Here is a 27,434-nt window from a genome sequence, read left to right on the forward strand (position 1 = left end):
TGTGTACAGATGAAAGAAGGCAAACCGAATGGATTATTGATATTAGATTGTCAATTTCAAACATAAATAGGTACATTCTTGCCTTCAACCCAAGTTTTCTCGAGTGAAAAGCAGTGCGGAGAGTTCTTATACGAGTGTGTGGGTGTATGTGTGTTTGCTGCAAGAATAAATTGGATTGAACGGAAAGTTTCCCTCGGTGGGACGGAAAAAAGATTCAATTTTTCGTGTGGACTGTAAACGATCTTTTTCTTTGGAAAACCCCCGGAATAAAAGATGCGAGAAAGGGGTCCACTTTTTACAATTCACATCGGAAAAGGACGTCGGCCGGAAAGGTTTTACTGTTCGTGATCTTGAATAGGTTCCTTTGGTATTTGATTTCCTGAGAATAGGCCCATTCGTCCGGTTCATGCGTTTAATTTCTTTCATTTACGAATCAAAGCGACACGAAAGGCATTCTGCTGTGAAATCAGCACCGTGGATAATTCGATACCCATGATCGATTGCAGCACAATTGGTCGTCCCTTTCGGCGTACCTGTTGCGATTCATTATTTTGTTAAAATATAAATCCAGCCATTGCCGTTCCCCGAAGCCACATCGTTCATTTCAATCAATGTGAACCAATTTTAAGTAAACGAGTTTCCAGCAAACGTATCTGTTTTTGTTTCGTAATCCTGAATTCCTTCCCCCCGCAAGCAAGCATAAAAAACGGTCTACGAAACGGGGAAAACAGCCACAGATTGGATTTGCGGTGATGATGTGATTCATTTCACTGTCATTTGTGAAGTTCCAACAATGTGGCTTTTGAAGCCGTTGGCTTCTTTCAACTGTTGAAATAATCCTCATACATTTAACCCAGAGTATCCTTAACAGACGTGAAAATATACTGCATATAAATAATACTTAAGTGCTCATAATTTTTGATAGGTATATCAGATCTTCGATGTTTTAGGCTCATTTCAATAATCTGAGTTTGTTGTTTACGTTCTCACAAATGCTGTTAAAAAATAATAGGGTGACATTAATTTATTCAAAATTGTGAAATCGGGAAAAGTTGTGCATTGAAGTGGAGAAGAAAATGCCTACGTGAAGGGCGTGGCTGAATATCCGCCCCTAGATCGTGAAGGAACAGCAGCAAAGTAGTAAAATAATTCCAGCTACATTCGACTTCGCTGTCCCATCAACATCGCACAGGAGGTACTGGCGCAGTTTGTACAAGGCGAATAAGGATGACCTAGGGGAGAAAAGCTGATATTTGGACAGATCAATCAAAAAAAAAATGAATAGAAAAAAAACCTCGCCAAATACGCGCTGGAGGTTTTTTAAGGCGGGGATTGTCGGTTCAGCGGAGGTACCTCGCGCACGGCTGCCCTGCGTGGCAATGGGTTACCGAAGCTCGGCAGAGCTGACTCTCTCTCTCTCTCTCTCTCTCTCTTTAATAACTTTCGATAGGGTTACCAGATCTTTGATGTTTTGGGATAGTGGGAAAGGTCTATTAAATATCTTTCTCAAAAGTTATAACATAACAGATTTACAAAAATTGCCCTTTTAACGATCCACCGAACTTTCCACAAAATGGTTTTTTAAGCATAACATTTGAAGAACTTTACTAAACTATATAACTATCAACAGAGACTTATGGGGCTCCTAGACGGCTCGAATGAGACCAAGACGATTAAAATCGGTTCAGCCAGTGCTGAGATAAAGAAAGTGCCAGTGCTGATATAAAAAAGCAAAGCAATCCACTTTGACGACCCCCAGGTCTTTTGTGGGCTCTGTTGCAAGTTTCTGCTCATTTCTAGGCATCCGAAGGTTATGTGTGGTGAGTCACCCAAAACCTTTTTTACGCAAATGGACCGACGTTTTACTTCCCCATCGGATAGAAGGCCAGGAGGATAAAGCTGGAATCGAACCCGCGTCCCATAGCAACTTAGGGATCGGCAGCCGAAGCCGCTAACCACCGCGCCACGAGGTGCTGAGATAATCGAGTGAGAATATTTCGGTGCACCCATCATTCGATCAGTTTTTGATTCTGAGTCGATATGTATACGTGAAGGTGGGAGGGTAGGAGCTCGTATTAAGAAGTTCATTTTTCGAGTGATTTTAGAGTCTTTTCTCAGTAAGGTGAGGAAAAAAGCTCTTTCTGGAAATTGTATCATTCAGTTGATACTTTCCAGCGTAACCAGCTGGGTTATGCATTTTATATGATATAATTTAACCAGAGCTTTTGCACCCACATTTTGTTACAGGCATTTTGGCGTCTTCAAAACTACGGGAACTATCGATATATTTATTTATTCGTCCCCTAAGCTACTATTTCCATAAAGATTACTACATAATTTGTCAAGTTCAAGTTCAACAATTTTAGAATCAAAAGACTGTGGAGGCTGTGTACCCTGAACAGGAAGGTTTTTTCGATTTTTTGACAAAGGACTTTGTCTTAAAGCTCTATCTGCGGTGTCAATGCAAAATTTTTCGAAAATGTAGCGTTACCGTCGCAAGCCCTCGGCGTGACATTCTGTTTCTGTTGCGTAGATGCCGTGAAAACTATTTAAGCTAAAAGTTAGCCTCTGGAGGATTTAGTGTCCATCAGACTTTCATCAAAGACGGACCTTACGTTGGGAATTTTATTGCTCACACACACACACGCAGGTGGTGCACGAGAGGAGGTCCAAGAAGTTATTGACGGTAGCCAGAACGGTCACCGGAATACCGAAATTATTGGGAACAATTTGGTAGGATATCGGCCACACCCGGTGTGGCCAGTGCCCTGAGGGAAGGTTCTACCGGGAAGACATTTACGGAACCATACAAATTTGGGCAATATGGGTATCAAAATTCATGGTTTTTGATACTGGTAATGAAAATGGCCGTTTTGGCAGGATTGGCCACACCCGGAGTGGCCGTTGCCCTGAGGGAAGGTTCTACCGGGAGGACATTTACGGAACCATACAAATTTGCGCAATATGGGTATCAAAATTCATGGTTTTTGATACTGGTAATGAAAATTACCATTTTGGCAGGATTGGCCACACCCGGAGTGGCCATTGTCCTGAGGGAAGGTTCTACCGGGAGGACATTTACGGAACCATACAAATTTGGGCAATATGGGTATCAAAATTCATGGTTTTGCCTTCCTCACTGAGGTAAGGCTATAATCCTGCTCTAAAAATGAACTTTCTATTAAAAGCTCCTAGACCTACCTTCATGTATACATATCGACTCAGAATCGAAAACTGAACAAATGTCTGTGTGTGTGTATGTGTGTGTGTATGTGTGTGTGTATGTGTGTGTGTATGTGTGTGTGTATGTATGTATGTGACCAAAATTCTCACTGAGTTTTCTCAGCACTGGCTGAACTGATTTTGATCGAACCAGTTGCATTCGACTTGGTTTAGGGTCCCATACATCGCTATTGAATTGTTTGAAGTTTCGATAAGTAGTTCAAAAGTTATGTATAAAAATGTGTTTTCACAAATACCCGGATCTCAATTATATGCATGTAAACGATGTCCGGATCCATCATCCGACCCATCGTTGGTTAGGTAATTGAAAGGCCTTTCCAATAAGTCCAAGACATTGAAGATCTGGCAACCCTGTCTCGAGTTATGACCACTTAAGTGATATTTATGTACTTTTTTGAAGCCGGATCTCACTTAAATGTATGTAAACTATGTCCGGATCCATCATCCGACCCATCGTTGGTTAGGTAATTGAAAGGCCTTTCCAATGAGTTCAAGACATTGAAGATCTGGCAACCCTGTCTCGAGTTATGACCACTTAAGTGATATTTATGTACTTTTTTGAAGCCGGATCTCACTTAAATGTATGTAAACTATGTCCGGATCCATCATCCGACCCATCGTTGGTTAGGTAATTGAAAGGCCTTTCCAATGAGTCCAAGACATTGAAGATCTGGCAACCCTGTCTCGAGTTATGACCACTTAAGTGATATTTATGTACTTTTTTGAAGCCGGATCTCACTTAAATGTATGTAAACGATGTCCGGATCCATCATCCGACCCATCGTTGGTTAGGTAATTGAAAGGCCTTTCCAATGAGTCCAAGACATTGAAGATCTGGCAACCCTGTCTCGAGTTATGACCACTTAAGTGATATTTATGTACTTTTTTGAAGCCGGATCTCACTTAAATGTATGTAAACTATGTCCGGATCCATCATCCGACCCATCGTTGGTTAGGTAATTGTAAGGCCTTTCCAATGAGTTCAAGACATTGAAGATCTGGCAACCCTGTCTCGAGTTATGACCACTTAAGTGATATTTATGTACTTTTTTGAAGCCGGATCTCACTTAAATGTATGTAAACTATGTCCGGATCCACCATCCGACCCATCGTTGGTTAGGTAATTGAAAGGCCTTTCCAATGAGTCCAAGACATTGAAGATCTGGCAACCCTGTCTCGAGTTATGACCACTTAAGTGATATTTATGTACTTTTTTGAAGCCGGATCTCACTTAAATGTATGTAAACTATGTCCGGATCCATCATCCGACCCATCGTTGGTTAGGTAATTGAAAGGCCTTTCCAATGAGTCCAAGACATTGAAGATCTGGCAACCCTGTCTCGAGTTATGACCACTTAAGTGATATTTATGTACTTTTTTGAAGCCGGATCTCACTTAAATGTATGTAAACGATGTCCGGATCCATCATCCGACCCATCGTTGGTTAGGTAATTGAAAGGCCTTTCCAATGAGTCCAAGACATTGAAGATCTGGCAACCCTGTCTCGAGTTATGACCACTTAAGTGATATTTATGTACTTTTTTGAAGCCGGATCTCACTTAAATGTATGTAAACTATGTCCGGATCCATCATCCGACCCATCGTTGGTTAGGTAATTGTAAGGCCTTTCCAATGAGTTCAAGACATTGAAGATCTGGCAACCCTGTCTCGAGTTATGACCACTTAAGTGATATTTATGTACTTTTTTGAAGCCGGATCTCACTTAAATGTATGTAAACTATGTCCGGATCCACCATCCGACCCATCGTTGGTTAGGTAATTGAAAGGCCTTTCCAATGAGTCCAAGACATTGAAGATCTGGCAACCCTGTCTCGAGTTATGACCACTTAAGTGATATTTATGTACTTTTTTGAAGCCGGATCTCACTTAAATGTATGTAAACGATGTCCGGATCCATCATCCGACCCATCGTTGGTTAGGTAATTGAAAGGCCTTTCCAATGAGTCCAAGACATTGAAGATCTGGCAACCCTGTCTCGAGTTATGACCACTTAAGTGATATTTATGTACTTTTTTGAAGCCGGATCTCACTTAAATGTATGTAAACTATGTCCGGATCCACCATCCGACCCATCGTTGGTTAGGTAATTGAAAGGCCTTTCCAATGAGTCCAAGACATTGAAGATCTGGCAACCCTGTCTCGAGTTATGACCACTTAAGTGATATTTATGTACTTTTTTGAAACCGAATCTCACTTAAATGTATGTAAACTATGTCCGGATCCATCATCCGACCCATCGTTGGTTAGGTAATTGAAAGGCCTTTCCAATGAGTCCAAGACATTGAAGATCTGGCAACCCTGTCTCGAGTTATGACCACTTAAGTGATATTTATGTACTTTTTTGAAGCCGGATCTCACTTAAATGTATGTAAACTATGTCCGGATCCATCATCCGACCCATCGTTGGTTAGGTAATTGAAAGGCCTTTCCAATGAGTCCAAGACATTGAAGATCTGGCAACCCTGTCTCGAGTTATGACCACTTAAGTGATATTTATGTACTTTTTTGAAGCCGGATCTCACTTAAATGTATGTAAACGATGTCCGGATCCATCATCCGATCCATCGTTGGTTAGGTAATTGAAAGGCCTTTCCAATGAGTCCAAGACATTGAAGATCTGGCAACCCTGTCTCGAGTTATGACCACTTAAGTGATATTTATGTACTTTTTTGAAGCCGGATCTCACTTAAATGTATGTAAACTATGTCCGGATCCATCATCCGACCCATCGTTGGTTAGGTAATTGTAAGGCCTTTCCAATGAGTCCAAGACATTGAAGATCTGGCAACCCTGTCTCGAGTTATGACCACTTAAGTGATATTTATGTACTTTTTTGAAGCCGGATCTCACTTAAATGTATGTAAACTATGTCCGGATCCATCATCCGACCCATCGTTGGTTAGGTAATTGAAAGGCCTTTCCAATGAGTCCAAGACATTGAAGATCTGGCAACCCTGTCTCGAGTTATGACCACTTAAGTGATATTTATGTACTTTTTTGAAGCCGGATCTCACTTAAATGTATGTAAACTATGTCCGGATCCATCATCCGACCCATCGTTGGTTAGGTAATTGAAAGGCCTTTCCAATGAGTCCAAGACATTGAAGATCTGGCAACCCTGTCTCGAGTTATGACCACTTAAGTGATATTTATGTACTTTTTTGAAGCCGGATCTCACTTAAATGTATGTAAACTATGTCCGGATCCACCATCCGACCCATCGTTGGTTAGGTAATTGAAAGGCCTTTCCAATGAGTCCAAGACATTGAAGATCTGGCAACCCTGTCTCGAGTTATGACCACTTAAGTGATATTTATGTACTTTTTTGAAGCCGAATCTCACTTAAATGTATGTAAACTATGTCCGGATCCATCATCCGACCCATCGTTGGTTAGGTAATTGAAAGGCCTTTCCAATGAGTCCAAGACATTGAAGATCTGGCAACCCTGTCTCGAGTTATGACCACTTAAGTGATATTTATGTACTTTTTTGAAGCCGGATCTCACTTAAATGTATGTAAACTATGTCCGGATCCATCATCCGACCCATCGTTGGTTAGGTAATTGAAAGGCCTTTCCAATGAGTCCAAGACATTGAAGATCTGGCAACCCTGTCTCGAGTTATGACCACTTAAGTGATATTTATGTACTTTTTTGAAGCCGGATCTCACTTAAATGTATGTAAACGATGTCCGGATCCATCATCCGACCCATCGTTGGTTAGGTAATTGAAAGGCCTTTCCAATGAGTCCAAGACATTGAAGATCTGGCAACCCTGTCTCGAGTTATGACCACTTAAGTGATATTTATGTACTTTTTTGACGCCGGATCTCACTTAAATGTATGTAAACTATGTCCGGATCCATCATCCGACCCATCGTTGGTTAGGTAATTGTAAGGCCTTTCCAATGAGTCCAAGACATTGAAGATCTGGCAACCCTGTCTCGAGTTATGACCACTTAAGTGATATTTATGTACTTTTTTGAAGCCGGATCTCACTTAAATGTATGTAAACTATGTCCGGATCCATCATCCGACCCATCGTTGGTTAGGTAATTGAAAGGCCTTTCCAATGAGTCCAAGACATTGAAGATCTGGCAACCCTGTCTCGAGTTATGACCACTTAAGTGATATTTATGTACTTTTTTGAAGCCGGATCTCACTTAAATGTATGTAAACTATGTCCGGATCCATCATACGACCCATCGTTGGTTAGGTAATTGAAAGGCCTTTCCAATGAGTCCAAGACATTGAAGATCTGGCAACCCTGTCTCGAGTTATGACCACTTAAGTGATATTTATGTACTTTTTTGAAGCCGGATCTCACTTAAATGTATGTAAACTATGTCCGGATCCATCATCCCACCCATCGTTGGTTAGGTAATTGAAAGGTCTTTCCAATGAATATAAAACATTGAAGATCTGGCAACCCTGTCCTGAATTATGACCACTTAAGTGATATTTAGGTACTTTTTGAAGCCGGATCTCACTTAAATGTATGTAAACTATGTCCGGATCAATCATCCGACCCATCGTTGGTTAGGTAATTGAAAGACCTTTCCAATGAGTCCAAAGCATTGAAGAACTGACAACCCTGTATTGAGTTATTACCACATAAGTTATACATTGTGTTCTTTTTTCTGGATCTAAAAAAATGATGAAACCACTTATATACCCATTTTTGGTAAAAAGTGAGGAAGGCATCAACCACATAGGTGGATTAAGTTAGTTTTTTAAACTGGTAATGAAAATGGCCATTTTGGCAGAATTGGCCACACCCGGAGTGGCCATTGCCCTGAGGGAAGGTTCTACCGGGAGGACATTTACGGAACCATACAAATTTGGGCAATATGGGTATCAAAATTCATGGTTTTTGATACTGGTGATGAAAATTACCATTTTGGCAGAATTGGCCACACCCGGAGCGGCCAGTGCCCTGATGGAAGGTTCTACCGGGAGGACATTTACGGAACCATACGACTTGGGGCAATATGCGTATCAAAATTCATGGTTTTTGATACTGGTAATGAAAATGGCCATTTTGGCAGGACTGACCACACCCGGAGTGGCCAGTGCCCTCGGGAAGGTTCTACCGGGGGGACATTAATCGAACCATACGACTTGGGGCAATATGGGTATCAAAATTCATGGTATTTGAAACTGATAATGAAAATGGCCATTTTGGATTGTTCTATAATCGAACCATACGACTTAGGGCAATATGGGTATCAAAATTCATGGTTTGGCCACTCCGGGTGTGGCCAATCCAGTCAAAATGGCCATTTTCATTACCAGTTTCAAAAACCATGAATGTGGATTCCCATATTTCCCCAAGTCGTATGGTTCGATTAATGTCCCCCCGGTAGAACCTTCCCGAGGGCACTGGCCACTCCGGGTGTGGCCAATCCAGTCAAAATGGCCATTTTCATTATCAGTTTCAAAAACCATGAATTTTGATACCTATATTGCCCCAAGTCGTATGGTTCGATTAATGTCCCCCCGGTAGAACCTTCCCGAGGGCACTGGCCACTCCGGTTGTGGCCAATATCCTATAAATGTGGTCCCAAGCCCATTGCCCCAAATCATTCTGGTCCGGTGACCGTCCTTACAATCTTCATAAGAACAGAATTCCTCCCAATTTAGTGCACAAACTGTGTCTTTCAATGTGTGCGTGTGTGTGTGTGAGCAATAAAATTACCACCGTGGATCCGCTTTTGTCGAAACCTCGTAAGCAGGGCTCTAAAAGGGATCGATCACTGATAGTGATCACATGATATTTGACACAGCTAGCCTATCAGCTGTCATTTTCCATTTGATCGTTGATAGAGAACTCAGAACGCCTATCATGAATTCAGTGCTAAGTGATCGCTCAAAAGAGGGCCGGTCGCATGAACGTTACACTCAGTGAGCTCACATGTATTTAAACCGAGAGATTGCCGATTTTGACTCTCAAAGAGTTACTCTGACTTGACGGCTTGCCTTCTCTCTCTGCTGCTCACTGCTCTCTTTAATTTTCATTGCTTACTTGGATGAGATAAACAAAAACAAACCCATCCAGATTTTGCAAATAATATTATTATCAATTATATTATATTATCATAATACACCATATTCTTGATTTACACAACGAATTGGGGGTGTTTAAATCGAGAATCGTTTAAAAAAAGAATGTCCGTGACTTAAATTGAGAATATAACATAAATTAAGAATCTTTGGGAATTCGTAATTTGTCGGAGAATTTTCAAAATGTATCAATAGTATTTTGTTTAGTTATGATATAAAACATTTTGCATGGTTTTGGAACACCTGGGATGTTCTAGTCCATCCGAAACATCCGGAAATTTTGTGCAACAGGCTAACCAAAGAAACAAGTTGAAACTTGTCAGTGTCTTGCGAACCTTCGTGGTGAACGGACACTAGAGCTGCGGTATTTTTTACTACCTAAGCTCAGAGTTATTTCAAAACAAAATTCACAGTCTTTTTAAAGACTACCTGAGTTATTTTCCAAAATTCTAAACAGTCTTTTCAAGACTAACCCCGCCTGAAATTTTGTTGTATTTTACAAACGAAGCCATCTTTTAAGAGAACTTTGCTTGCAAAATGCGTCAAAACAAAGGTAAACGCAAATCTTCTGAAGATTTGGTCGTTACGTCGGTGAAGCGTTTGAACGCTAAACCGGCTAACGGAAACAGAAAAAGAAAACAGCCTCTTCTGAGGTCTGATTCTGATTCTGAATGTGAGGTCAATCCTCCAATTCCATTGACAAACAGTTTCGGTGTTTTATCCGAAACTGAAGACAAGGAACCTTCTCCTCGTACTGAGCCTTCTGCCGTCGAGAAACGAGTAAAGGCTCCGCCAATTGTAGTGACTTCCGTCTCCGATTTGGCCAGCTTTCGAACGCAACTGAAGAATTGCAAGGAAACTTGCAATTTGAAAGTTTCGTTCCAGCTTGGTCGAAGAGGAGAATGTCGCTTGTTGACGGAATCTTTACAAGATCACCAAACATTTGTTGGTTATTTGAAAAACCACAAACACAATTTCTACACGTATGAGACCAAGAATGCTCGGCCATTCAAGGCGGTCTTGAAAGGTCTCTCCAACGACTTGTCGGTGGATGAGATCAAAAACGAACTTAAGGTGTTGCTTGGCTTTGCCCCATCCCAAGTAATACCAATGAAGAAAAAATCAAACGGGAATATTTCTCGCTTTGGTTTGACTTCACAATTTTATCTGATTCATTTCAACAGAAATGAAATCAACAATTTGAAACTTTTGGACAAAGTTCAGTTTTTGTTCCATGTACGGGTAAAGTGGGAGCATTTTAAGAAACATGGCGGTAATGGCCAGAATCTGACCCAGTGCCGGCGTTGCCAGGCATTCGGTCACGGTACTGATCATTGCGCCATGGTTCCAAAATGCATGGTTTGCGGGGATTCTTCTCACGACAAGGACAATTGTCCCGTGAAAGAAGTCACCCAATTTAAATGTGCAAATTGTGGTGGAAATCACAAATCAAATTTCTGGGATTGCCCCATCAGAAAAAGGTTTTGGATTCTCGTGCTAAGCATCAGCCGAAATCCAAACCGAAATTTTCTCAAAGTCAGGTTGTACCTGCATCTTTAAATCAAACGTTCGTGCTGTCTCACTCGAACAATTCTAGAAATACCCTACCGTGGAAAAGTTAGGTAACAACAATGGCATTTCTTATGCTAACGTCGTTTCGGGTTCATCCACGAATTTTAAATCCTCTACCAATCTTTCTGAAATTGGGCAGGTACCTCAAATCTCATTTGAAAATTTTCTGCTGGCAACGCTTTGGGATCTTCTGATCTCGGCGATGTTACGTTTGAAAAATGACTTTTTGCAAAACTCACTGTTTGGTTTGATTCAAACAATGAGTAATGCTACATCCATGATGGAAGCAATCCAGATTGGATTAAAATTTGCGAATGATGTTGTTCTTACCCTGAAGTTTAATCATGGATCTAAGTAATTCCATCAATATTATGAATTTTAATGCTCGCTCTTTAAAAGCGAAAGAAAATGAATTTTTCAACTTTTACGAGTTCATAACGTGCATGTTGCTGTTATAACCGAAACATTTTTAAAAACTGGCACTTATTTGAAAAGTGATCCAGATTATAAAGTTATAACTAATAACCGAATGAATCGAAATGGCGGTGGAGTTGCAATAGTTATCCACCGTAGTATGACTTATAGCACGTTACGTGACTTTAAGTTAAAAGTTATTGAAAGTTTGGGCATTGAACTTGAAACTTCTTTGGGAAAATTATGATTGCAGCTGCATATTTGCCATTCCAATGCACTGGGGAAAATAAAAATTATTTCAAAGGGGATTTGAATAAACTTACTCGGCATAGATCTCGATTTTTGATCATCGGTGATTTTAATGCCAAACACCAATCTTGGAATAATTCAAAAGTAAATTCCAATGGTAAAATTCTGTTCAGAGATTGCACTTCTGGTCTTTATTCGGTTTTATACCCGAATGGGCCAACTTGCTTTTCTTCTGTTAGAAATCCATCAACAATTGATTTGGTGTTGACAAATCAAAGTCAGTATTGTGGTCCTTTAGTGACTCATGCTGATTTTGATTCTGATCATCTTCCAGTAACTTTTCACTTTCTCATGAAGCAGTTACCAGACCCAATAGTTCTGTGTTTAATTACCACAAAGCTAATTGGGACAGGTATCAGCATCATATTGAGAATAATTTAAATCATGATTTTGTTTTAGAAACCAAAGCTGATATTGATTCAGCCTTGGAATCTTTAACTAATGCAATTTTGGATGCTAGGAATATTGCTATTCCTAAAGTCCAAGTCAAATTTGATTCTCCCATTATTGATGACGATCTTCAGCTTCTGATTCGTCTGAAAAATGTTCGCCGAAGACAGTATCAACGTTCTCGTGATCCTGCACTGAAGCGAATTCAAAAGATTTGCAAAAGGTTATTGACCACAGATTCACTCTCCTGCGAAATGAAAAGTTCGCAAGAGATGTCGAACAAATTAAACCTTATTCCAAACCTTTTTGAAACTTTCAAAGGTTCTTAAGAAACCTCAAAACCCATCCCTTCTTTAAAAGATGGTGATAATATTCTATTAACTAATGGGGAAAAAGCTCAAAACTTGCTCAGCAGTTTGAGAGTGCTCATAATTTCAACTTGAATGTTTTGAGTCCTATTGAAAATCAAATTTCAATAGAATTTCAGAATATTGTTGAACAAGAATTTTCATCAGATGAAGTTTTTAATACGGATCTGAATGAAATAAAATCTATTATCAAAAATTTAAAAATATGAAAGCCCCTGGTGAGGATGGCATTTTTACATTTTAATTAAAAATTACCAGAAGCAACTTTAAGTTGCTTGGTCAAAATTTTCAACAAATGTTTTGATTTGGCATATTTTCCCAGTAGTTGGAAAAATGCCAAAGTAATTCCGATTTTGAAACCGGATAAAATCCTGCTGAAGCCTCAAGCTATCGGCCCATTAGTTTGCTTTCATCTATTAGTAAATTATTCGAAAGAATAATTCTTAATAGAATGATGACGCACATTAATGAAAATTCAATTTTCGCTGATGAGCAGTTTGGATTTCGCCTTGGGCATTCAACTACTCATCAGTTGTTGAGAGTTTCAAATTTAATTCGAAGCAACAAATCTGAGGGCTATTCTACTGGCGCTGCTCTTCTAGACATAGAAAAAGCATTTGACAGTGTTTGGCATAAAGGTTTGATTGCGAAATTGAAAAGGTTTAATTTTCCGATTTATATCGTGAAAATTATTCAAAATTATTTGACGGATCGTACTCTGCAGGTATGTTATCAGAATAGCAAATCTGATCAACTACCTGTACGTGCGGCGTCCCTCAAGGAAGCATTTTGGGTCCAATTTTATACAATATTTTTACTTCTGACTTGCCTGATTTGCCCCCAGGATGTCAGAAATCACTTTTGCTGATGACACAAGCATCTCCGCCAAAGGCAGAAGCCTTCGTGTCATCACAAGAAGATTACAAAAGCTTGGATATTTTCAATTCTTATTTGAAAGAATGGAAAATTACTCCAAATGCTGCAAAAACTCAACTTATTATTTTCCCTCACAAACCAAGGGCTGATTTTCTTAAACCAAAAGTCATCACATTATAAAGATGAATGAGGTAAATTTAAAGTGGGAGGATCAAGTGAAATATCTTGGACTTGGTTTTGACAAAACCTTACTTACAAGGATCACATTGAAAGTATCCAGGTTAAATGTAACAAATATATTAAATGTTTGTATCCACTTATAAACAGGAATTCTAGACTTTGTCTCAAGAATAAACTGTTAATTTATAAACAAATTTTCAGACCTGCCATGCTTTATGCTGTGCCGATCTGGACAAGCTGTTGCTTAACCAGGAAGAAAAACTTCAGAGGATTCAGAACAAAATTCTGAAAATGATTCTGAAACTTCCTCCCTGGTTCAGCACCAGTGAACTTCATCAATTAGCCGAAGTTGACACTTTGGATGTTATGTCCAATAAGATAATTGATGCATTTCGACAAAAATCATTGCAGTCTTCAGCTGCATTGATCCGCTCTTTATATAGTTTATAAGTTAGTTTTAAGGTATCCCTTTTCCCTTTTGTACATGTAGGACCTCCTACATTTGAAATCACTGAATAGCGAAAGCTACAATATTTCATGAATAAATGAAAGTTGCTAGTATTTAAAATTGAGGTGAAAAGTCATCGTTTGTGATTGGACACTCAATAATATTTTAACTGAATGAATGTACATGGAAAAGAAAATTGAATAAATATAAATTAAAAAAAAAAAAAAAAAAAAAAAAGTTGAAACTTGAAAATTTTGTCAACGGATCCTACCCAGACTGCTTCAAGAGTGCGGTAGGCTACAGTGCATTGTTGTAACAACTTATTGGGATGATCTGGGTCATCCAAGGACTCCCTGGAGTTAAGATCTGTGGGTCTACCGCCGTAACAAGCCAGAGGTCGACGGGTTTTTACCCCGGAACATATCCGCATAGCTCCAGTGAGAATGGTAGACTACTTTGCTGATATGTTGGGATATCCTGGGTCATCCAAGGACTCACTGGAGTTAAGATCTGTGTGTCTACCGCCGTAACAAGCCAGAGGTCGACGGATTTTGGCCCTGGAATATACCCGCATAACTTCAGTGAGTATGGTTGACTACTTTGCTGATCTGTTGGGCTGTCTTGGGTCATCCAAGGACTCCCTGGAGTTAAGATCTATGGGTCTACCACCGTAACAAGCCAGAGGTCGACGGTTTTTGACCCCGGAACATAACCGCATAGCTTCAGTAAGTATGGTAGACTACTTTGCTGATGTGTTGTGATGTCTTGAGTCATCTAAGGACTCCCTGGAATTAAGATCTGTGGGTCTACCACCGTAACAAGCCAGAGGTCGACAGTTTTTTACCCCGGAACATACCCGCATAGCTTCAGTGAGTATTGTAGACTAATTTGCTGATTTGTTGGGATGTTCTGGGTCATCCAAGGACTCTTCTGGAGATATGATAGACCACCAGATCTTAACTCCAAGGAGTCCTTGGATGACCCAAGTCAACCCAACACATCAGCAAAGTAGTCTACCATACTCACTGGAGCTATGCGGGTATGTTCCGGGGTTAAAAACCGTCGACCTCTGGCTTGTTACAGCGGTAGACCCACAGATCTTAACTTCAGTGAGTCCTTGGATAACCCAGGACATCCCAACTCATCAGAAAAGTAGTCTACAATACTTTCTGAAGCTATGTGGATATGTTCCGGGGTCAAAAACCGTCGACCTCTGGCTTGTTACGGCGGTAGACCCACAGATCTTAATTTTAGTGAGTCCTTGGATGACCCAGGACATCCCAACTCATCAGAAAAGTAGTCAACCATACTCACTGTAGCTATGCGGATATGTTGCGGGGTCAAAATCCGTCGACCTCTGGCTTGTTACGGCGGTAGACCCACAGATCTTGACTTCAGGGAGTCCTTGGATTTGTTTTGTAATTTTCCTCGAGGGGGGGGGGGACGGGGGGACGGGTATGACATTTAAAAAAAAACTGTCCGCGTGGTTTATGGATAGTCCCTAGGCGCGCGGACAATTTCCAATTCGAGCAAAAAAAATCAAACTCAAAACCGAGCTCAAAATTCAAAAAAAATCTGCCTTCGATTATCCGCCGGGCACTTGACTAGCAACAGTCAGTGATAGAGAAAAAGAGCTGTCGATTGATAGCTATCATTGCAAAATTGATCGAAATTCCGATCAAATGTCAAACGAACTAGTGATACGCGAATGAATTTCGGGAGAGAGTCAATTGAGCATTTGAGTGACTTTGTGTGGCGCTCATTCATTCGTGTGTGTTTGAGCGAAAGCAGAATGTCTAGGTCAGGCAGACGTAGCGAAAATGAGAGAAGAACTCAATCAACTGTCAGAAAAAATGTCGATCCATCACAACCCCTGCTCGTAAGGCACTGAATTTTTCTGAGGCTATCTGTTAGCTTAAATAGTTCGCATGAAATGTGGCAACATGGTGCAAATTTTGCCTCCTCTCCTGTTTACGTGGAACTGTCACGCGAGAATGTTGCACCACTGTTGCCACATTTCATGCGAACTATTTAAGCTAACAGATAGCCTCAGAAAAATTCAGTGCCTTACGAGGTTTCGACAAAAGCGGATCCACGGTGGTAATTTTATTGCTCACACACACACACGCACACATTGAAAGACACAGTTTGTGCACTAAATTGGGAGGAATTCTGTTCTTATGAAGATTGTAAGGACGGTCACCGGACCAGAATGATTTGGGGCAATGGGCTTGGGACCACATTTATAGGATATTGGCCACACCCGGAGTGGCCAGTGCCCTCGGGAAGGTTCTACCGGGGGGACATTAATCGAACCATACGACTTGGGGCAATATGGGTATCAAAATTCATGGTTTTTTAAACTTGTAATGAAAATGGCCATTTTGACCGGATTGGCCACACCCGGAGTGGTCAGTGCCCTCGGGAAGGTTCTACCGGGGGGGACATTAATCGAACCATACGACTTGGGGCAATATGGGAATCCACATTTATGGTTTTTGAAACTGGTAATGAAAATGACAATTTTGACCGGATTGGCCACACCCGGAGTGGCAATTGCCCTCGGGAAGGTTCTACCGGGGGGACATTAATCGAACTATTCGACTTGGGGCAATATGGGTACCAAAATTCATGGTTTTTGATACTGGACATGAAAATTACCATTTTGATTGGACATTTTCCGAACCATACTTGTTTTGGCAATTTATTTCCACAGAGGTGCCAAAGATTGAAAACATTTTATAGGAATAAATTATTTAGGATTAAATGCATAGGCAATGTTTTAAAAATATAAAATAAAATAGAATATTTTTTAGGAGTTTTGTACAAAGTTCTTTGTCATACTGGTCATGTAGAACATAACCACCTGCACCTTTTTTTATGAATATTATATATATTGCAATGTATTGCAGTGGTCAAAATTGGACGTAACTGAAAGCTGAACTTAAGAATTTTGAATTCATGTAAATATCCATCAAATTCTAAAAAAAAAGCAGTGAGAGTCTCTTAAATGAATTCAATTCCAATTCAATCGATGAACACCGTCTACACAGGATCAAATTATTCGCTCTACAGAGATGGTCTGGTAAGCGATTCAAGAGAGACTCGAATAGGAAATAACAATCAACATCCACACTTTTCAACTGTAAATCTTGTATTTGTCCGTATCATGTAAAGTGTGTGTGTATTTTTTTTTTTTTTTGGGTGAGCACTTCAGGGACAAAGTACCGTAATTCCAGCAGCAGCTTCCTTTCCTTTTTTCTCGTCGATAAAAACAACTAACTAACTTCCTTTGCATAGGCCGGTCACAGGAGCACCTTCGACTGTTGTTGTTGTTGCGCTGGTTACCACGAGGGAAGGTCGAGCGAGCGTTGCTGATCCTTCCTGCGGCAGGCGCCTTCCCTCGTAGTCAGAATCGGTGGACCTGGTTACTGCCAATCCGGTCGCGCCGAGAAGGGGAAATCTCTCTCGCCTTGCGCCAGAGATTCAGGTTGATCCTTGAAGCCACACTTACATGGCAAGATTGACCGCCGTACGGCACCGTAGTCCGGAATACGAGAAGGGAACTTCCGCGGGCACTTACACCGGAAGGCGTCAACAAAATCAAAAAAATCAAATCATCCACATTAATGAACCCCAGGTCTTTTGTGGTCTCTGTTGCAAGTTTCTGCTTGAACCTATAGAGTAGTCCGAAGGTGGACGTCCAAACCTCTTTCTACTCCAAGGAAATCCCCCTCCCCCCCAACCGAACTGGCAACCTTTGGATTGCGAGTCCAACCGCCGCCAGCGATGCCACCGGAGCAGGCTTGATTAGGTGTTCAGGAACTGTGACCAACGGGTACAAGAGGGGAGAGCACCCAAACCTTATGGTGCTGCTTACCAGTAGGTATCGCCTTAATAGTTTCAAAACTATGAATGATGAAGTCAAACTTTTTGAAGCAATCGGGTTTTACACTATCGCTAAACAAATGCTTCAAGTTTCAACTTATTCGGTTACACCAGTTAAAAAGACAGTGAATAATTTAAATAAAAATCTTAAAAGTACGAGTCATAGCTATGTTTTGAAGGTGTAAAATGTATTTCATGTCACAAGTGTGTTATTCTGTATCTAATTATTTTTTTTTATAAAAGATATAATTCATTTTAAAAATGTGTATCAACATAAATTCATGAATACCTGAAAATTTTCCAACTGATCCACAATGCAGGTTCAATGTTTTAAAAACTCACTCCAGACCGTTTCCGTCGCACAACTGATCCATTTTTTAGTGGAAACTCCACCACACTACTCACCTGTACAGTGGTTTTCCGGCACTCTCCCGGAACCACAGCACCATGTAGACGCGATCGTTCTGCTCATCCGGGGTGATGTCACACGGTAGCGTTGCCGTCCGGCCGAGCACAGCCTCCACCGTCGTCGTTGACACTGCAAGGACAGAAGAAGAAAAGAACTGTCAGCTTGTGGGGAGGGAAAATTTGTTAAATTGACTGATCCTCAGAGAGATGGCACATCATGATGGTTGGTGCTCTTGCGTGATGCAAACCATTTTGTGTCACAAAAAGTGGACAGTTCATCCCGGTAGACACGCTAGTAGAATGGGTGGCCACAGCAGGCACTCTCTCCTTGCTTGGCAATCAATAACTTCTTGATGGGGGATCGAAATTTGCGTGACAAATGATGCCTCGGCAGTGCTGACACTGGGGAAATGTGACCGAAAATCAATAATGAACCCAGTTTTGGGCAAAGTTTTGATGCTGACCGATGAGCTGTGTAGAGGTTCCGGGAATTTTGCTGAATCAACTGCAATATGTTGCAAATGCTTAATTTTGTAAAATTTCTCTGTTAAACTTTAAATTTTGAGTGACATTGTTCTTGTAACTTCACTACGTCATGCCCAAATAGATTGACTCCTTCGTAACGCACAGCACTCAACCTCAAGCCTCAACTGAAAGTTGAGACTAATTGCTATTCAATCGGAAAATTAAAATAAACGAGCCATTAGTGGTTGGGCACGGCGGTTGGAGGTTAGGGCTCTCGGAAAACCCGGAGCAAAAAGGCTTGTCCAATAATAATTAATTTAACCGTGATTGTAATCGATCTGGAAAATTCATTCAGCGCTGATTGAATATTTTATCAGTCGAGCGCACACAGTAAATGGATGATTGGATGATGTTTTCCTATCGCATGCGGAAGTCAATCGTGGCGTGGTTAAAAGCAACCGATTCGTTTTCAGGCTTTCTTTTTTTGAGGGAATTTATATCCGCTTGGTCACGGTGTTTATGAAAAGTCGTGTGGTTTTGATTTGCAACGCTTTTAAGAGTACAAGATTATCTTCACTAAAATGCCGTTTGGCTAGTATTACAACGCTTGGACTTATTGATCGCCTTACAAATTGATGAGGACAGATTAAAAACAAACTTTTCCTTAGTTTACAAAGTAGTTTTCTTTAAAAAAAACTTTTTGCAGAAACGAAATTTAAACTTAATAGTTTTTAATGTATTTTTCAACGGCGTTAAAACAATTGTTTGATTAATTTACGTTGAATATCCAAAATTTATCTCTCAACCTCGTACTAGATGTGATTAATTAGATCCTCGACGGCTTAAACCCCGGTTGACCCAGATTCGGGACCCTTGTTTGAGATACAGATGCTGTTTTTTGCTTCGTTCTTATTCAGTCCCTTCTGCGTTTTTTTTATATCAGAAGCATCTGTTTTTGCCGAGTTCCTGTCTTATCACCGGTTGTCATCAGCAGTTGTTTCGTCTGAAAAGCGTTGTTTTGGGGTTACACAAAAAACGAGCACTGTACGAGCTTCCAAGTTCCAATCTGGCCTCATTCGGTGAGTTGTCTGCTCCCTGAGAGGTTGAATGAAGCTTCTCAGGTGCGCATCAAGTACCTTACCGCAACAGCAGCAGCAGCAGAGTCTGAATTTTCCGTACTCAATCCATGCATGATGCTTCAGGTTGGTTAGCGAAAAGGCTTTGGAGACAGTTCTCTGGGTGTTTGCATTTTTTTAACGTTAATTTTACCATGTATTTTGTTAAATAACAACATTGTAAATTGATTAGCAACAATGTTTATCAGATGCCATTAATTTTTAAACATTATTTATTACTAAAAAGAAAAAAAAGCACATCTAACAACATTTAAAGTACCATTGACGAAATTTATGAGAGTACACAGAAAAAAATCAATTCTCGTAATCGTGAATTCAGTTCACGAATGTGAGAACCACGAAGGAATTTATTCATGAGTATGGTGCATTTGCACCATAAACGTGCATATATTACTTCGTGGTTCTCAAATTCGTGAATTCAATTCACGATTTCTAGAATTGATTTTTTTCCGTGTAATAATTTTTAGATGTATTAGCAAAATATTGTAAGTATCTGAACATATCGAAAACTACAGTTTCAGCACACTGAAAGATAAATAAATATCAGCATTACACATCAATAGTCTTGATTCACCAATAAGATTTGCAAGGTGTATTTTTTGAAGCTATTTAATTTTTTTATCTGTTGTAATTAAGTTATTTGTCTTTTTTTTAAGAGGATATGGTTTATTCTCCAAATAGTTTGCTTCGAGTTGGATGGACCTTTCAAAAGGTAATTTAGTTACAAGTAAAACAAAACATTTTTCCAGAGAATCGTTCTATTTCGACAATTTTCCCAAAAGGGAAAAGAAGCAAACAAAAAATCATCGTCACATTTTCATCTCGAGCATCCCTTCACTAAACCGGTGGCAGAGTTTCTAAGCGATCGCCCATGCATGAAACTCGCGAGATTCACAAGGAGGAAAGTGATTCCAACCGATAACCATCTTGATGAAGATTCAAAAGAAGGCAGAAATCTCGTCAAAGCCCATCTCGGTGCGGTTTTTTCTGCTTCTTTATTTCTGGGAAGGCACATCAGAAGAATGAGGAAAAAGCGGAAATCATGCCCGGTTCATGGCGAGTGTGGAAAAAGGGGGTTTCAGGGAAATTTTCATTTACTCTGAGTGCGCCTCGCGCGATACAAACGAATTTCCTGCCTGCCACCCACACGGACGATGATGACGACGCCAACGATGCCCATTTATCTTCCATCAATCCTTTATTGGGACGAAGTGATGCGCGCCTTTCTTGGGAAAAAGAGGAAGGGGGAAGGGGATGACCGGGATCCCCGGGACAATCTGGGGGGGACGCCTGGTTCAATAAACGTCATACATAAGCGATATGCTTTTTCAGTAAATTGTGTATCCCCTGCTCAACGCCAACCCAAAAAAGGGACCCCTTGGTTCTTTGTCCGTTGCTGGTGGGATTCTGCCCGACCAAGTGAAAGGGATCCATGGCCGTGGTGGCAAAAATGGCAAGCGAAAATGGATTATGATCTTCATCTTTCTTTTATTACATTTTATAACATTTTATCCAATAGTCATAATAATAGTCGTAAAAGTAATGGTGAGTCAGCACACTTTTTGGAAGAAGAGTGAAACTGATTGCAGCTGGAAGTGGAATATAGCCAGGGCCACCCAAAAACCCACCGCATCAGGTCACCAGGCTGCTGCTGGGTGACAAAAATAGTGTCACAATGTACACCAAATGCCAGAATCTGGACGGCCATGTGGCGACGATGGCAGAAGACACTTTGTTGGCACAAGTATCTATAGGCGAACACGGTAAAATCAATAGTTTTGGCAGAGACGAACGCTGGCCCGGCTGGTACCGGCTGGTGATAATAAAGGCTAATCATAAATGTATATAATCTATTTTGTGTTAGGAAGGACACCACATGTTTGGAGTAAAAATACTCTGACTTTAAGATTGATCAACACATTTCCTCTCGTCATTTTTGACTCATGAATGACACTTCATTTTTCTTCAAAATTTTTGATCTAAAACCAATTTAAAACTTCACAAAAAATAATCGAAAAAATCGTTTTTCCAATTAAGGGATGGCTCTGTACAGTGAAATTTGGAAAAAAAACTTCACTAGTCAAACTTTTTCCACTGATCTGCGCATGCATTGCAAAGCATTGTCTTCGTTGATAAAAAATGAAAAAATGAATGCTACACCAATTTACTAATTATATTAATGTTTTAGAATTTTTAAACATTTCTAATCTAATTTTTCGCAAAATTACGTCAAAGAACACGCTCTAGTTATGTGCATCAAACAAAGTGGAATTTTAAATCTTCGCAGATGTATTATTGAGTTTTTTTGGTCGAACAAGAAATTCATCAGTTTGCGACTGAGAACACAAAATTTAAGTTTGATTTTTGTTTCCATGTTTCAATTTTACATACGTTTTGCAATAACGTCGGATGTAATTTTTATTATTTTTTTAGTGTGTAACCATAGCGCAGCCAGTCTTTCGAGGGCATCCTGGAAAATGCCTTAGGTTCAGTATTTTCATATGATTTTTTTTTAATGTTGTCTGGGTAATTCTCCGCCAACTCACACAGCAGTTGCCCCGACCCCTCTTCGATTTGCGTGAAACTTTGTCCTAAGGGGTAACTTTTGTCTCTGATCACGAATCCAAGATCCGTTTTTTGATATCTCGTGACGGAGGGGCGGTACGACCCCTTCCATTTTTGAATATGCGAAAAAAGAGGTGTTTTTCAATAATTTCCTGAAATGATGAGATAGAAATTTTGTCAATGTAAAATTCGACGCTCGATTTGATGGCGTACTCAGAATTCCGAAAAACGTATTTTCATCGAAAAAACACTAAAAACGTTTTAAAATTTTCCCATTTTCCGTTACTCGACTGTAAAATTTTGGAACATGTTATTTTATGGGAAATTTAATGTACTTTTCGAATCTACATTGACCTAGAAGGGTCATTTTTCATTTAGAACAAAATTTTTCATTTTAAAATTTCGTGTTTTTCAGGGTTATTTTTTAGAGTGTAACAATGTTCTACAAAGTTGTAGAGCAGACAATTACAAAAAAATTGATATATGGACATAAGGGGTTTGCTTATAAACATCACGAGTTATCGCGATTTTACGAAAAAAAGTTTTGAAAAAGTTGGTCGTCATCGATCATGGCCGTTCATAGTCACCCGCGAAAGATACGGACACGAAACGAAGAAAAACGCAAAAAGTAACTTTTTCAAAACTTTTTTTCGTAAAATCGCGATAACTCGTGATGTTTATAAGCAAACCCCTTATGTTTATGCATCAATTTTTTTGTAATTGTCTGCTCTACAACTTTGTAGAACATTGTTACACTCTAAAAAATAACCCTGCAAAGTTAGAAAAAACACGAAATTTTAAAATGAAAAATTTTGTTCTAAATGAAAAAATGACCCTTCTGGGTCAATGTAGATTCGAAAAGTACATTAAATTTCCCATAAAATAACATGTTCCAAAAATTTTTACAGTCGAGTAACGGAAAATGGGAGAATTTTTAAAACTTTTTTAGTGTTTTTTTCGATGAAAACTACGTTTTTTCGGAATTCTGAGTACGCCATCAAATCGGGCGTCGAATTTCACATAAAAGTCCCTTTGACACCAAATTTCTATCTCATCACCGTTTCAGGCTGCAAATTATTGAAAAACACCTTTTTTTTCGCATGTTCAAAAATGGAAGGGGTCGTACCACCCCTACGTCACGAGATATCAAAAAACGGATTTCGGATTCGTGATCAGGGTCAAAAGTTACCCCTTAGGACAAAGTTTCACGCAAATCGAAGAGGGGTCGGGACAACTTTTTCCGATTTCGTGTGAGTTGGTAGAGAATTACCCGTCTATAATATTGACCAAAACGTAACCATAATCGTTTCGAGGACTGGGAATCTAGGAATTTCGACGAAGATCAAACGACCATTTATGATATTCATTTAAAATTTATCTAGAACGTTGTTGTTTATAACGATTTGTTGAATTCGATTGAGATTGAGCATCAATGTTCAAACAACAGTACAGTTCTGAATCTACAGGGGACGAAGAAACGTGGGGAGCCCGCGCTCACGTTCCATTTAGTTTAAGCCATGTATCGTTGGAAGCACTATGCTGAGACGTTTCCCTGAATCCAATTTTTACCCATTCATTTATTCAACGGAATCAGTTTTCGCCCACGACAGATATCAAGAAATCAAATGGAATACTGGCACAAATCTAACCAACAAGTTCTTGAAGCTCAATTTAATTAATTTGCACATAACTTAAAAATTAAAAGTTGAAGTTCAAAAACACGCCACTTTTTTTAGGAAAAAAAAAATCAAAACACAGCTGATTTTGTTGAAATTCAGACATGCAGTGAAGTACTGAACAGTTAATTTATTTTTTTGATTCGAGCAAAATGAGTTGATTTCCTTATTAACTTTGACATCAATTTAACCAAAAGATTGTAAATGTTTGTTAGACATAGATAAAATCTACACAGAAAAAAAATATGTGAATTTACTCGACACGGATAAAATGAATCACATGTAAACTCAGTTGATGTAAACTTGAGATTCGACGTAAACGGTTGAATCATACGTAAAATCATGTTTTTACGTATAATTTGTTGCAAATTTACATGAAATTGCATTTAAATTTAAATGTTTAATGATGTGCAAAAGTGTTACATCATAAATGATGTAACATTCGGAATTTTTTTTGTGTGTAGGTTGGTGATAACTGAATTCTCTAACTCAGTTGTTCCACTGTTTTGTTGTGGATAAGGTTGCCCCTTTAGAATGTTGTTTGGTGAACTTAGTTTTCATTTAAATCACTATCGTATACGGTCATATGAATCTCAGTTTGTACAACTATATTTTTTAAATTTTTCTCGCGGAAAATTATGTGGAGACCGTTTTTACACTTTCTGATTAATTCAAGACCATCGATTATTTCAATTTTATGATTTGGCGAATGGTGACTAGTTTAAGGGTTTTTTTTAAATACTAAGAACTTTCATTACACAGAAAAAATGATGGTAATATTAGGCATTAGGAAATGGTGACAGATTGTATGTCAAAAGAAATTATTAATTCTACCTTAGAAAACGATGAATTTTCATCAGTTTTTGATGAATATTCATCAGGTTAACATTTTTTATGTAATATTACTCAACCTAACAAATTTTCAACATTCCAAAATTAAACTTTTTTTTTGCTGTGTACATTGTCCATTCCAGTCACACTCATATCGGCTATCAGAAGTCCTTACACCACAAAGAGAATGAATGCTGAGAATAGAAACGTGTGCAGAAACACAGAAAAGAAAGTTTCGAATGTTGAAAATTTGATAAGTTGAATATTACCTCTTTTTTGAGTAATATCAGATAAAAAATGTGTAAAAATGTGAACCTGATGAATATTCATCAGCAACTGATCCTAATTCATCAGCTTCTGAGGTAAAATTAATTTCTTTTTTTGACACAAAATCTGTCACAATTTCCTGATGAATATTATCATCATTTTTTTCTGTAAATGATCATCACGCAGGTCATATAACTATGAGCTCTATGATTTTCTCAATGCATTCATCACTTGGGAATGTGCTCAGTTTAGATACCGTTCTATAGAAAAAAACTTGCAATACACAGAAGAAAAAATGATTGATCAGGAATTGGTGACAGATTTAGTGTTTAAAAAAATGATGAATTTTACCCCAGAAAATGATGAATTTTCATCAGTTTTTGATGAATATTCATCAGGTTCACATTTTTACACATTTTTTATGTAATATTACTCAACAAAAGAGGTAATATTCAACCTACCAAATATACAACATTCCAAAATTCAACTTTTTTTCTGTGTATCTGAAGAAAAAAAAAACTCAAACGGAATAACAATTAAAAATTATTACCATATTTGCTCCGTCAAATTTCGGTTTACCTAAGGTAAACATTTAATGAACTGAAAGTAATGAATAATTTGTAAAAAAAATCCCGAATAAATCCAATGTTCGCCTCCTTTTCACCCTCTCCGACAGACAAATGAAATCCTCAGGCAAGATTTATTTACGACGTGTTTGTACGTTCCATGTTTCGAGTGTTGAATTTTCCCGTCATTTCCGGTCATGGATCATCGTAGTCGGGCATCGATTCGGACTCGACCCGGCGTAGCATTAGGGAAGAGACCACCACTGACCGTAAAGAACTGCTCGTTTGGTTGGGCTGGACACCAAACATACATCAAACACACAGACATATTTCGCGCACAGCCAAATAAAAGCTGAATAAGAATGTTTAAAGATCCTGCGTTGAAGAAGTGAAATCAAATGCCTACGATGTGCCTTCCAAGCGGCGATGCCATAGAAAAAAGCTTTTTTTCTGTTTTTGCTATAAACATTGAACGGTTGTTGCACCTCTTTTTTACAGATACTCTAAGGAAAACATCCGTCTGCTCTCTTTTTTCCTCTCCCACAGAAGGAATTCCCCGATAATTTTGAGGGGGGCTTTCCTTCTTTGGGGGGAGGGGGGAGGGGGCTTCTACTATAGATACCGGAATCGTTTTGTGAGGGGCGGTCGATGGAATTGATGGTTCTGTTCATCCATTGGAAATTGATTCATGTGTGGAAATTGGATTTTTGCAGTAGATTGAACCTATACAGAAAGCATACTGGACCAGTCAAGCCCACCCCAGCCGGCCACGATAGACTGCAGGCAGAGTTGTATCGCAGCATCTCATATCGCTTTGGAGCTTGGTTGGGCTGGTACTCGTGGTATATCGGAATGTTTGCCCCGACGATTCTGGGAAGCTTTTTCGGATCCAAACGAACTTTGATTTTGATTTTGATTGGTGAAATCTGGTTTATTTTCGGTGGATCAGGAAATTACACAGCTTTTGCTCATCCATCATTTTTCAGTACTTTCTATGGTGGGTCCATGCGTAAAAGACGATAAAGCTTGACATTTTTACTTCCAAATTTGAGGAATATTTTACGGATTTTTTTGAGCATACTATATTTTAAAAATAATTAAATTATTTGTAGATTTTTTTGAAGTTCATTTCAAACAAACTTTGGGTGGAGTTTTGGAATTCTGAAAGCTGTGATGTCAAAAGCAGTCAATTTCAAGATTAAACTTAAACAAAATAAAGTTTCTGGAAAACATCACTTCAATGGTCACGTCGTAGCCTTCGACGACTCTTTAAGGACAGTCAATTTCACGCCCATTTAACTTTAATCCGTGAGCTTGGCTTCAAATTTGTCCTTGCCAGAACCAATGAATAAGTCATCGTTGTTCGGCAGCTTACTGCCTTTTTTCCTCCCTCAACAATGCTTGATTGCGATTGTGTACCCTTCTCCCCGCTCATTTGATGCCCTCCCGATCCGCGGACAGAGTCAGAGTAGTTCCAGGGCATTTAATGTGGCATTATTTGTGCGACTGATACGACGATAATGACGATGATGATGACGATGATGATGCTGCCGTTCGATGATTTGCTGCTCGATAAACTCATTATAAACTTGCTTCTTGCGTGTTTGACAAAATGGTTATGCAAATTGGCTACAAATAAATCAATTAAAATTCATGCAATCAATCAATCGGCTCCGTGGAAGTCAACCCCGGCAAGTCAGGTGGTGGTGAGCGCACCGAGTAGCCAACATCGATCAATCAATCATGCGG

General features: G+C 39.4%; 1 protein-coding gene across 1 annotated transcript in view; it reads right to left on the reverse strand.

Moving 5' to 3' along the window:
- The window catches only part of LOC6039306, a 423,209-nt gene that overhangs the window by 166,198 nt on the left and 229,577 nt on the right, over nucleotides 1-27,434 (reverse strand). The window contains exon 3 of the mRNA XM_038248130.1: nucleotides 18,177-18,309. Within this exon, the coding sequence (XP_038104058.1) occupies nucleotides 18,177-18,309 (133 nt within the window). The remainder of the gene's footprint in view (nucleotides 1-18,176; nucleotides 18,310-27,434) is intronic.

Source organism: Culex quinquefasciatus, chromosome 1, assembly GCF_015732765.1.
Source record: "Culex quinquefasciatus strain JHB chromosome 1, VPISU_Cqui_1.0_pri_paternal, whole genome shotgun sequence".
Taxonomy (NCBI): domain Eukaryota; kingdom Metazoa; phylum Arthropoda; class Insecta; order Diptera; family Culicidae; genus Culex; species Culex quinquefasciatus.